The 13,586-nt window shown below is 45.7% G+C and overlaps 1 protein-coding gene across 1 annotated transcript in view; it reads left to right on the forward strand.

The window, feature by feature from the left end:
- The window catches only part of MAOB (monoamine oxidase B), a 119,009-nt gene extending 109,974 nt beyond the window's left edge, over positions 1-9,035 (forward strand). The window contains exons 13-15 of the mRNA XM_087860411.1: positions 6,039-6,150; positions 6,734-6,796; positions 8,033-9,035. Of these exons, the coding sequence (XP_087716537.1) occupies positions 6,039-6,150; positions 6,734-6,796; positions 8,033-8,185 (328 nt within the window). The 3' untranslated portion in view covers positions 8,186-9,035. The remainder of the gene's footprint in view (positions 1-6,038; positions 6,151-6,733; positions 6,797-8,032) is intronic.
- Positions 9,036-13,586: the final 4,551 nt, after the last annotated feature.

The following is a 13,586-nucleotide window of genomic DNA, read 5'->3' on the forward strand; positions in this document are numbered from 1 at the left end:
AGAAAGAAAGAAAGAAAGAAAGAAAGAAAGAAAGAAAGAAAGAAAGGAAGACCCAATTTCCTTTGTATCTTGTGAATCTCCTGGGAAAAGTCATTAAAATTCTGCACAATGGTGGTGCCTTGCACTCTGGATTCCTCTGAAAGAGCAATCCCAATCAATATAGCCAACGGAGGTGGCCACATAAGAATAGGAATTTGGATAGTCGGAGGGTTTGCTTATATTGTCAGAAGAATTATTATCCTGAGATTAGAGTTCAGTAAAATTTCCTTAAAATGGAACTGTTGGGGGCACCTGGGTGGCACAGTCGTTAAGCGTCTGCTTTCGGCTCAGGGCGTGATCCCGGCGTTCTGGGATCGAGCCCCACATCAGGCTCCTCCGCTGGGAGCCTGCTTCTTCCTCTCCCCCTGCTTGTGTTCCCTCTCTCGCTGGCTGTCTCTCTCTCTGTCAAATAAATAAATAAAATCTTTTTAAAAAAATGGAACTGTTGGGGCACTTGGGTGGCTCAGTCAGTTAAGCACTGGACTTTGGGTTTGGGTTCAGGTCATGATCTCTTGGGTGGTGGGATCGAGCCCTGCATTGGGCTCCAAGCTCAGTGTGGAGTCAGCTTGAGATTCTCTCTCTCTCTCTGCCCCTCCCCAGACTCATGTGTGCGAGCACACATGCGCGCGCTCTCTCTTTCTCTCACTCTCTCTCAAATAAATAAATAAATCTTTTTTAAAAATGGAACTGTAGAAGTGCCAACATGGGTACAGCATTAATAAAAGGAATCCTCAAGTCAGAATTTCTTAGAAGTTTATTACAAAGGACACTGACCCTAAGGACATATCTCTGAAAACATCAGGATAATAAGGCTCTATTTCAGACATATATTGGTTCTTCAGTATGAATTAGACTGGGAATGCAGCAAGTTGGGTACAGTCCTGATTCTATAATAACCAACTTTGTCACGCTGGACAGGTCACTTCTCTCTGGACCTCACTTGCCTTGGCAGGTGTATAAGAAAGCACAAGATGGCATACAAGGAATAATAATCAGTATGTTCCTGACAACATGAGGGTTTTTTAAAAGACTGATCTTATTTATTTATTTAGAGAGCATGATTGGGTGGAAGGGCAGAGGGAGAGGGAGAATCTCAAGCAGACCCCACGCTGAGCTCAGAGCCTGACACGGGGCTCGATCTCACGACCCTGAGATCATGGCCTGAGCCAAATCCAAGCGTCAGATGCTTAACCAACGAGCCACCCGGGTGCCCCAAGAGTTTTTTTAAACACTTTTTCTGAGATACAAGTCACATACCATACAATTCACGCAAAGCTCACGATTCAACGGCTTTTAGCGTTAACGGCGTTGTGTGTCCAAGTTGGACTCACTGGTGTTTAGATAATTGTGTTTGCTGACGATGGCAAGGTATGGATTGATGATCCAGCAGTAATTATTATGACCATTATAGTAATACTAAGCCAAGCAATAATTTAATGCGAAGAGCTCAATCTAAACAAGATAGGAAATGTAGGGTAGTGAGGAAGAGCCTGCTGGGAGTATGCAATAAAAAGAAGATATGAGTGAATGTAAACAGATGATCAACCTGTCCACGAAAATCAGTCAAAGAAGGATGAAAACCTGCTTGTGAGAAGACACACAATGATTTTGGTGCACACTTTATCTTCCTGCAGATAGCAAAATGTCACGTAGGAGAACATTCTGGGGCCAAAGAGCACCACCTGATTAGCTACTGGGTCATTAAGTTCATTTGGGGATATGCTGAGTATAGAATACATCCATAGTAATTGCTTCATTCAGGACGTACTGGCTAAGTGCCAACCATTTGCCAAGCACTGTGCTGGAAACATCCATACCGAGAAAATTCCTCTATGCTGTGAAGGAGCTGACAGTGTTGGGGACTGGGGTGGGGCTGGGGAGGAGAGAAGACTATAATGTGTTGTGGTAAGTACTCTAATAGGCGTATAGATAGCGTGGAGACCTGTACAGGGAGAGACGGGCTAGCCTTACCAAGAGAAATCGAAGAAGGCTTCCTAATACACATACCAGCTGAGGAACGTAGAAGGCAGAGAAAGATATTGGAGAAGGCACCCCGGGCCGATGGAACATTATGCGCAAACATTGGGAATCCTTCAAGTTTGGGGGAGGTCTGGGGGAAAGTTCTGCATGGCTGGACTCTGGGTCCTATCGGGGATTGATTGGAGAATCAGAAAGGTGAATAGGAACCTTTGCCTCATAGAACACATTCAGGAAGACAAAACTTACCCTTTCAACAAAGAAAGGCCCATCGGAGCATGATTTTTGGTTTTGGGTTTTGCGGCGTGATTAGATTTCTGGCCACGGAATGGCAAGTTTCATGCTCAGTCCCCTAAGGTGTGGCAAGAAAAGGTCTATCGGGCCACAGAATGGTGGGGAGCAAAAAGGGGATTCACCCACACGGGCCTGGCCCTGGCCACCCCACAGAGGCAACATAAACCCCGTCCGTATCAGGCATTGGTGGTATTTCTTCCCAAGGACATCTCTCAGGCTTCCATTTGGAAGGTAGGAACTGAGGCTCAGGGTATCTTGGTGACAGAGCTCCCGGACTGAGCAAGGACAGCCTGCCACAGGGCTTCCCTTGACCTGTCGGGTTCATGACATTTGCGGTCCTGCAAAGAGTGTTCCCTTCATGGCCCTGGCAGTACACAGAAAGCACTCTGTTTCCAGATGAAGACAAAGGACAGTACTGACAGCGCGTTAATGAAGAAATAAACACCCATTTCTTACGGAATTTTACTTCTGGGTAGACAGAAAAACGGATTGTAGTGATGAAGCAATAAAAGATATAAAGAAATATTTTACTCCAGCAAGCCATGAGAAATACACATGGAAAGACTCCTTTCTGTGAATATATAGTGTCTGCTCACTCACCTGCAAAAGAAGAGGCAGGGATTATTCTTCTCCAGCTGTTGGATGTTTCTCCCCCCAAGGGAATATTTGCACATGACAAGTAGAGGAAAAATATCTCTTTGTCTGTTTGAAATTAATTCTTAGTTTTTAGATTTTTACATTCCAATTGTTTGCATGACTAGTTCTCTAAGCCTTTATTCTCCCATCTAATATTTAATTCTAGGATTTGGCCAGGCCTTCTAGAGGTTTCCAATTTGAAAAAAGCAAACATGCTTGGACACCTGGGTGGCTCAGTGGGTTAAGGGCCAAATCTTCATTTTGGCTCAGGTCCTGATCTCAGGTTCGTGAGATCAAGGCCCACATAAGGCTCTGTGCTTGGTGTGGTGTCTGCTTGACATTCTTTCTCTCCCTTTCTTCCCCTTCCCCCGCTCATGTGCTCTAAATAAATAAATAAAATCTTAAAAAAGAAAAAAGTGAACATGTATAACGATGATGATACACAAGGCAAGGCATAGAGGATAAAAACAGAGACCTTGACATTAAAGCAGGCCCGTTTCCTCCGATGTAAAAAGCAACATTGTTTAATGAACTTGGAGAAAGTGAATGTACCTACTCTTGCTGGGAATCCTTCCTGAATACGTTTAGGGTCTCCAGGCCCTTATGGCTATGGATCATTCCAAATTATCCCATGTGTTATTGGCAGCATTTAATATTGTGTAATATCTTCTCTTCTACTTTCTACCCCTTTTTTATTCTTAATGGCTTCAGTGAGGGCCAGTGAAGGAAAACCCATCAATTCAAGCAAGCCCATTGGGTTTTATGATAAAAGGCTTGGTGGTGTACAGTGTTGACCAAGATAGAGCTTGGGTGTTCACTCTGGACATTCACATCCCTTACTTGATATAATGGCAACCTGAGATAGGGTGAATAATGGCAGGGTAACAGTGCGTCCCTTATGGTATTTTTGTCAGGGTAACAGCAAACCACCCCTCTTAGAAGCCAAGTGCACTACACTTCTGTCCTTTTGTACAGCATATGGTCGCTCTTTGCTAACTAGTGATGATGATACACAAGGCAAAGCACAGAGGACAAAAAAACAGAGACCTTGGGGCGCCTGGGTGGCTCCGTCGTTAAGCGTCTGCCTTCGGCCCAGGGCGTGATCCCGGCGTTGTGGGATCGAGCCCCACATCAGGCTCCTCCGCTGGGAGCCTGCTTCTTCCTCTCCCACTCCCCCTGCTTGTGTTCCCTCTCTCGCTGGCTGCCTCTCTCTGTCAAATAAATAAGTAAAATCTTAAAAAAAAAAACAAAAACAAAAACAAAAACAGAGACCTTGACATCTGGTAGACCTAGTCCAAATCCTAACTCTGCTGTTTCCTAGCAGTGTGGCTCTCGGCAAGTCAGTGCACATTTCTCCAAGCCCATTTCCTCATGTGTAAAATGGGATAATGATAATAGTAGGTATGTCATGGAGCTCTTTAAAAAGATTAAATAATTCAGTAGAGGGAAGAAGTATAACTAAGTGGTTAAGACTGTGGGTGCTCGGGGTGCCTGTGGCTCAGTCAGTTAAGCATCCAGCTCTTGGTTTTGGCTCAGGTCATGATCTCATGGGTCGTGGGATCGAGCCCCACGTGGGGCTCTGCGCTTTCCAGGGAGTCTGCTTGAGGATTCTCTCCCTCTGCCCCTCCCCTGACTCGTGTTCTAAATAAATAAATAAACAAACAAACAAATAAATAAATCTTTTTTTTAAAAAAGACTGTGGATGCTGGAGTCAAATGGCCTGGGTTCAAATACCAGCTCTGTCACTTACTAGCCGTGACCTAGAGCCCAACTAGCCGTGACCTGGAGTGAACGACTATCTTTGTTGCTGATTCGATTCCCCAGGAAGCAGACTCTGAAACAGAGGATGTGTACTCGAGACAGCCCTTGGTGTCAGTACTTGTGAAAGTGAGAGGAAGGAAGGCAAGAGTGGGCAGAGGGAGAAGTCGGACTGGGATGTACTTCTGACGAAGGCCTCAGCTGACCCCATAGGGAGCTCTGGAGCTAGGATGGCCCTTAAGAGTTGTTCCAAGTTGGAGCGAGGGGGTCAGGTCCTTATCACCCCATGATGATTAGTCATTGAATGCTCCTGCTTCTGGAAGGAGGCATGACCTTGGGGTGACGCAGTTTCCTTCAGCAGAGGCAATCCCCAGAGGACTGACATCCGAAGGCATCTTCTGGCAGCACTCCCAGCAGCTGGGAAGAAATCCTTCATTCCTGAAGGGGGGGTCTTGGCACTACATCACAATGTCACAGTCCCTGTAGCTCCATTGTCTCATCTGCAAAACGGGGATGATCGTAGCACCGACCTCATAGGGTTGCGGTGAGGGTTAATGCACTTCGAAGAGTGCTTGGCACCCAATAAATGTTAACTGTTTTTTAATGTGGTAAAACTCTTAACACGGGTAGAGGCGAGCTCTCAGTGAGTGGTAGGGTTTTTTTGTTTGTTTTCAAGATTGATTGATTTGAGAGAGACAGAGAAAGCAGGGGGGAGGGGCAGAGGAAGAGGGAGACAAGCAGAGTCCCCACTGAGTGTGGAGCCCAATGCAGGGCTCGATCTTGCGACCCTGAGATCATGACCTGAGCCAAAACCAAGAGTCGGATGCTTAATCAACAGAGTCACCCAGGCGCCCCTAGTGAGTGGTAGTGTTATGGCCACAGTCAGGCTCACAGATTGATGGAGAAGTCGTTAAAAAGCATTGCACTGTGTCCTCTAAGAGATGGGGAATCCAGAGCTCCGCGAGAGGAACTGATTTGCCAGATTCATTGGTGGAATAACCAGGGAGGGAACTGGGGCAGGTGTCACCTTGCCTGGAGCTGGGGAGCCATAAAAGGACTGGGCCCAAACCATCCCTCATCTCATGTAGGTGAAGCAAATGCTCCATTGACATCAGCCCCTCTTCGTGTAAGCCCTTGGTGCAGGAGCACTTCAGCTTTAATTCCTTGTCTGTGGCAAGGCTCATGCACTAGCTGGAGGCCCCTGTGAACATTGTTCCGGAATTGCCCAGGTCCTCCTGATGCTCAGGATGGGAGGAGAGCGCCCGGACTTGGTCTTTGTGGGAGGGCTTTTCTCCGCCTCTCTGAGACTGACCACTTTTTGCTCTTGTTTCAAGGGTCCTACGACAGCCCGTGGGCAAGATTTATTTCGCAGGCACCGAGACTGCCACACACTGGAGTGGCTACATGGAGGGGGCCGTGGAAGCTGGGGAGAGAGCAGCCCGAGAGGTAGGGCCTTGGGTCATGGGCTGTGGGAAAGGAGGCAACGCATGGGTCCTACAAGCGGGTCAGAAATGTCTGAGATCCTGGAGGCCAAGTCCCCAGTAACCTCCATGCAAAGACCCATGAAACACCATTTGAACAGTATCCTGAAGTGCAATGAACACTTTAACCCAAAAGTAATAATGAAAATATCTATCATGCCAACCAAAGTAAAAAGACCCCATGGGGCAAAAAGATCCCTATGGATGTACTTGAGAGGTCACCCAGGTCTAATGCTATAGAACCAAAAATGTTTTTATTATGACTCGGAGTTCATTTGTATATTTCCTGACAATCCCTACGGTCTCATTGCTATTGAGACATGTTCACAACTACTCAAATCTATGGCGAGCCTAATAGTTGGAGCTTCTTAGGTCATAGCTGAAAGACCTTTCAGAGCCTTTGAAAGATTGAATGCACTATGTTGGCTTTTACTCTGGTGTTTTTGATGGGTATCCTAAGAGATAAACCAGCAGGCCTTTATTTAAAGAGCAGATTAGGAGCAGAAAGATGGTTTCACCTTTGTTATTCACCAAAATGCTCTTTTCAGATCCTGCATGCCATGGGGAAGATCCCCGAGGATGAAATCTGGCAGTCAGAACGGGAGTCAGTGGTAGGTTATATTTTATTTCATGAATTTAAATCCCTTTTCTCTGAAAACAATTATTTGCAGAAAAAACCACTTATAATGTTCACATACCTTTGGCTAAGTGATTCAACCCATGCGTGTTTGAAAAGATACCATGAGGGGGCGCCTGGGTGGCTCGGTCGTTGAGCCTCTGACTCTTGATTTCGTCTCAGGTCATGATCTCAGGGTTGTGAGATGGAGCCCTGTGTCGAGCTCATGCTGGGCGTGGAGCCTGCTTAAAATTCTCTCTCTCCCTCTCTTTCTGCCCCCCTCCCCCCTCCAAAAAAAGAACAATTTAAAAAGATACCATGAGTTAGGGCAGAGGTGAGAGATTTAAAAGAAATCAATAAATTTGTAGCCTGCCACATCCATTGCAGATTATTAGGAAAAATACAATTTTTTTTTTGTCAGAGAGTTCTAGAACATATTAAGAACTCAATAAATGCCTCCTGAATAAATCTCTAACCTGGTGATTCCCAACAGGGGGTAGGAAATGAAAGGAAGATATGTCAACCTCCCCTGTCTAGGGAGGTGGGGGGTGGAGGGAAATAGAGCAGATTTACATTAGAAAAGCATTTTTCAATATATGCACTGTTCTTTTTGTAATGAAACCCCAGGAGGTTTTCCTGACTGGAAGGAAGGACACAGAGAGAATAGAGTGAAAGGCATTACAGAGGACGGGGGTCAAAAAGGTCGAAGTTATTCCTTGATGAATGTGAAGTCCAAAAGAATAGCCCTGCCCGTCCAAGTCGTTGCCTTAGTGCTTCTGTCAGAGATGGGGCTGGGGGCTGGGGGGACCACAGATTCATTCAACTCAACAGATGTTTACCGCGCACTCCCTCCGCATCAGCCTCCATGCTAAGGGTACAGCACGGCTTTCACGGAGCAACGACATGTGGGGAGAAGAGATGACAATCAGAAAGCCCAAGTGTCATGAAGAAGACTTGCCAAGGGTGTAAAAAGAAGGGGCCGTCTTAGCCTGGGGGCCCGGAAAGGCTCCCCCAGGAGCCTGTAAACTAAGACTTGAAGGATGAGTCAGAATTCGCAAAGTGAAGGGCCTAGTGGGGAACGGAGATGGGTGTTGTGAGTAGCCCGTACATTATATTTAATGGCCTAGAGGTGGGCAGGAGTGGGTCATGTTCAAAGAACTAGAGGGAACAAAGAATTTCTGGAGCAAAGTGTCTACGTCCTGTACTGACACCGAATGTTCTCTGAACCCAGGATGTCCCTGCGCAGCCCATTACCACGACCTTCTTGGAGAGACACTTGCCCTCTGTGCCAGGCCTGCTGAGGCTGATTGGATTGACCACCATCTTGTCAGCAACCGCTCTTGGCTTCCTGGCCCACAAAAGGGGTCTACTTGTGCGCATCTAAACAGCGGGTGTCTGTAGCTACACCTTCTTCTCCCTCTGTCTGGTGTGTGGGTTTGGGGAAGGGGTTGCCATGAAGTTCCAAAAAGACATAAAGACTGTAGAATGAGGTGGGGAGCATGAAGATAAGTCAGACTTCCGACCATAGGACACACGGTATGTCCTTTTCCGGTTGACCCCTGCATATTGTCCCTTACCTGGCTTCATGCTCGGTCTTGCCCATTTCCAAGTTTACTGCGCCCAGAATCTTTATCGTAGTTAAACAGGCTTCTTAAGATCCTCGCTGTCCCATGACACACCTTGCCCACGCAGAAAAAACTAGCTTTTTCCCCACCTCCGTGGCTTTGTGCTGGTCCTTTCTCTTAGGTGTAACGTCCTCTTTGTCCAAGTTCTCTGCACTTGTCCTTAGACACTTGTATTGTTATAGCTGGGCCTTAAAGAACATCTAGTCTTCACTTTCTCTTGTAGTGTCGATCAAGCCAAGGTCAGGAGAGGTGGAACTTAATTGGCCAAGGTCCACAATAAGTCACTGATATTTGGGAGACTAGAACACAGGTCCACTGCTTCTCCCACCCCCCAGGGTGTATGCCCCAGTCACCCTCTTCTACTCCCTGCCATGGTCACTGACGGTGTCCCTTTGGGTGCGTTTACGCTGTACTAAGTTGTTATGCGCTCCTCAGTGCTACTCAGTATATATCCTTAAGTCTTACTGTTTTGTGCAGTGTATCTTCCTCTGATTCTAATTTCTTTGAGGCTAGAAATCTTGTCTTTCCTTCCTTTTGTATCCTCCATTATATCTGAATGCAAAGGTCAGTACGCATTTGGTGAATTAAAAATAAAGTTGATTGACCAGATGTCTGTCGTCTTTTCTTTTTGGGTAATGACTTTCAAGGTTTTGACAGATCAAATCAAGACCCAGTAGTAGACATGTAATCATGGCTTTAAAGCCTTTGGTCAACATTTCCTTGGAGCCCAGAAGACGCATATGCATTTTGATTGCATGACCCATCATGGGCGATGCACGTGCGAGCACTTGGTAAATGATTTATAATGATGTGATAAGGGTGCTAGAAGACAGAGCTCCTTCCTTTCACCCCTCTCAAAAGACCTGTCAAAATAATTGACATATTAATAAGACGCTTTAACTATTAAGATAATTATAATATTTCAGTTGCCTTTTCATATTCTTTATCGGTGCAAAGCTTTTTACTAGGTACACTCATTAATTTAAAACTACAGCTTCACAGTCCATTAAATCCTATCTAAACTACTTTTTAAATGATATCATCATTTCAAAGTATTCATATCTCTCAACTCCCAAGGTCAGTTTTTGTCAGAATATATTTTAAATCCATATCATTCTCCTACTCTCCTTTAGAAAATGAAGCTTATTATTCTTTTTTTTTTAAAGATTTTATTTATTTATTTATATGACAGAGAGAGACAGCCAGTGAGAGAGGGAACACAAGCAGGGGGAGTGGGAGAGGAAGAAGCAGGCTCCCAGTGGAGGAGCCTGATGTGGGGCTCGATCCCAGAATGCCAGGATTATGCCCTGAGCTGAAGGCAGACGCTCAACGACTGAGCCACCCAGGCGCCCCGAAGCTTATTATTCTTAACATAAATGCAATTTGAGAAAGCTCCACGATTAATCAATAATAGTGTAGAGTTTCTGATTTTACAGTGACATTTACATTCATGAATGTATAGGAACTTTAGGGACTAAATGAGAAGTTAAAGAACCCACTAAAACTTTGTATGTAACCATTTTGGTTTTGGAATCTGTCTAAAAATGTAATGTACTTGGCATAGAGATGTCTTCTTGAACATGTTTCCCTTCAAAAAAGTTCCTCCCCCCAAATTTGTCACATTAATAACTCAAACACATCCATTAAGAAAGAGTCAAATAGGGAAATGCAAATCAAATCCACAGCAAGATATCACCTCATGTCTGTTAGAACGACTTAACACCAAAAAGATGAGATGGGATGTCCGGGTGGCTCAGTTGGTTAAGTGTCCAGCTCTTGATTTCAACTCAGACCATGATCTTAGGGTCATGGAATCGAGCCCTACATCAGGCTCTTGCTGAGCGTGCAGGCTGCTTCGAGATTCTATTTCTCCCTCTCTCTCTGCCTCCCCATCGCCCACCACTACCCGCTCATGCACCTGTGCGCTCGCTCTCTCAAAAAAAAAAAAAAAAAGATAAGAGATAAGTATTGATGAGGTTATGGAGGAAAGGGAACATTTGTGCACCTTTGGTGGGAATGTAAATTGGTGCAGCCACTATGGAGAACAGTATGGAGGTTCCTCAAAAAAAAAAAAAATAGAACTGCCATATGATCCAGCAATTGCAATACTGGACATATATCCAAAAAAAATGAGAACACCATGTTGAAGAGATGCCTGCACCCCCATGGTCACTGCAGCATTATTGACAACAGCCAACGCATGGAAACAACCATTGATGGCTGAATGGATAAAAAGTTGTGCCATTTGTATATACAATGGAATATTATTCAGCCACATAAAGGGAGGAAATCTTGACATTTGTGACATGGCTGGACCTTGAGCACATTACACTAAGAGAAATAAATCAGGCAGAGAAAGAAATACCATATGATCTCACATGTGGAATCTAAAAACAAAACATATCATCATCATCATCATAATTAATTAATTAATTAAAACAAGGAAGTGGGTCCTTACAACTAGGACAGCTGCTTTTGTGATCTCTACCCTGAGGACAACTGATTAGACTAAGGTCGATTCCTGAGTCAGAGATAGCATTCTACGGGTGGCCAATGGCCCCTGCGTTCACCTGGTCCAAAGGCTTTTTGTGGCACTGGTGAAGACAAAGGCCACAGGATGGGGGCAGGCTAAGTCACAGGATTGGGGTAACGGTGCCTGATCCTGAGAGGTGACAGTAGAGTGGCTGCTGTGTCACTTGACCTACTGAGACATCTCGACAATGACCGACGTTCTAGGACATCATGAGACTGACTGAACTACAGTGAGCTGATCTCCCCTACTTCACTTCTTTTTTTTTTTTTTTTTTTTTTTTTTTTTTTTGACAAAGAGACAGCCAGCGAGAGAGGGAACACAAGCAGGGGGAGTGGGAGAGGGAGAAGCAGGCTCCCAGCGGAGCAGGGAGCCCGATGCGGGCCTCAATCCCAGGACCCTGGGATCACGCCCTGGGCCGAGGGCAGCCGCTTAATGACTGAGCCACTCAGGCGCCCCTCCCCTACTTCACTTCTGCTAGTTTTTCTATGGAAACAGAGTCAGAGCGTACCTCTACCGACATTCCTCCCTCCCCTCTGCTTTCTTTCAAACTTCGGCTCTGCTTGTTCCCAGTTTTCTAGCCCTCGGCCACTGCACACCCTTTAGGATTTTGTCTCCTGGACAATCTGTCGGGATAGGATCCCTTTACTTCCATCTTAGCCTAGGCCCCAAACTAAGAAGGACAAGTCCTCATTTCAACAATAGATTAAACCAGGACACCTGGGTGACTCAGTTGGTGAAGCGTCTGCCTTCGGCTCAGGTCATGATCCCAGGGTCCTGGGATCGAGCCCTTCATCGGACTCCCTGCTCACCGGGGAGCTTGCTTCTCCCTCTCCCTCTGCCCCTATCCCCCTGCTCATGCTCTCTCTCTCTCTCTCAAATAAATAAATAAATAAATAAAACCTTTTAAAAAACAAAACAAAAAACCCAATAGATTAAACCTTGTAAACCAAACAAAATAGTCTGGAAAGTTCTGGATCCTAGGGAACTGTGTAGACAACCTGGTGTAATGTGGTGGTGGGTTTGTTCTTGTTGTTTGTTTCCTGTTGGTTTGTTTTTTAAGTGCTGAAGAAGACTCATTTGAGCTGGAAATTCTCCTGAAAAGTGACCTTAATAACATTTTGGTCTGTGGACACTAGAAGCCAAGCTCCTGTATTGGAAATAACTGATCTAATCAGACCCTGCACTTACCCTGGGCTGCTCCTTTCTGATGTGATTGCTCTTGTCATTTCTGCTGAGACCAGGCAATGAGTCACTGACATATCATATACCACTCCAGCAGAATGACATTTCAGCCTCTGGCCTCCATCCATGATCCCTTTTGACCTCTTCTTTCACTGTCTTCCCTCTAGGCCATTTCATTGTATTATGTTTTCTTTTCCCTAACTTGTTGTCAAGAGCTTTCAACACCAGAATCTTCCCTGGGCTATAGAAAAGCAGGGACAAAGTCCTGGAGTTATGGCGGAGGATGGGGGAGAGGGGGGCAATGGGAGAAAGACCAACAACTGTTTCAGAAGAAGGTGAGAGCTGGCTTGGGCCATAAGCCCCTCATCTCCATGACCCATTCCTCTTCTCTGACCTCGTGTTGTCCTCTTCTGCTGCTTTAACCTCCAGTGCTGCCACGTGCTCGGGCCCCAGTCCCCCGGTCAAAGCTAGGCTTAGATAAACAGAACTCCTTCTGGAGCCCAAGGCGCACTGGTGATGTTGGCCCTTTGCACCAGGCATCTCAATGTTTTTTAGAAGCACTTCAAGGACAGGGTTGTCTTCAAAGTCACATTTTTCTAAAACCTGCTTGGCATGTTAAAATCAGGAAATAAATTGTGTCCTTAAGTAATATGAAAGCCTCCCTGCCAAAGCCCTGCATCCTTGAGCCCCCTTTATTTCAGGTGCCCAATGCCAAAATGACCACCGAAGCAAAGGGCAGGGTGGGCGATGAAAAGAGCAGTAGAGGAGCAGGGCACCTGTTCCTGTGTAAAGAGGGGCCTTTACACTAACAGGCCATTCCCATTGGCAATGGCCAGCTCTTTCTGAGCCACAAGTTAGGCGGAATGTTGGGTATTAGACTTTTACTCCATATGCAATCCTTCTGCTCTCTTCCTAAAAGAATCTTGATTTTGCTCAGCTGTTCACCTGCTGCTATATGCAGGATAGGTAAGCTGGCCACATCCTCGGCCCCAAGATGTGGGTAGAGTTTAGTCTAAGCCAGTGGTGGTGGGCCTGTTTCCCTTGTCAGTGATTGACCTAAGCCTCACTACGTTATGTAATTCTGGCTAAGGAAACAAAAAAAGTCTTCGTGGGGTGTAGGCTGGAGCCTCTGGGAGAGTGAGTTTTTTTAAGATTTTATATTTAAGTAATTTCTACACCCAACACAGGGCTTGAACTTACAACCTGAGATCAAGAGTCATATGCTCTACTGCCTGAATCCATCAGGCGTCCCAGGGTCCCTCACTCTTAAAAACAGACTCATGAAATAAAAAGTCCCATCCCAACCTTTCTGTGGACGTTGCAAGTGTCTGGATGAGATATCTGTAATTGCTACAGCCATCTAGCTTCCAAGCCAAGGACGAGTCCCATACGCAGAACGGGTCAGAGCCAAAAAAGTCATGGAGGTACCGAGTCACATCCCTGAT

The sequence above is a fragment of the Ursus americanus genome, chromosome X (genome assembly GCF_024610735.1).
Source record: "Ursus americanus isolate L20-20 chromosome X, mUrsAme1.1.p, whole genome shotgun sequence".
Taxonomy (NCBI): Eukaryota; Metazoa; Chordata; class Mammalia; order Carnivora; family Ursidae; genus Ursus; species Ursus americanus.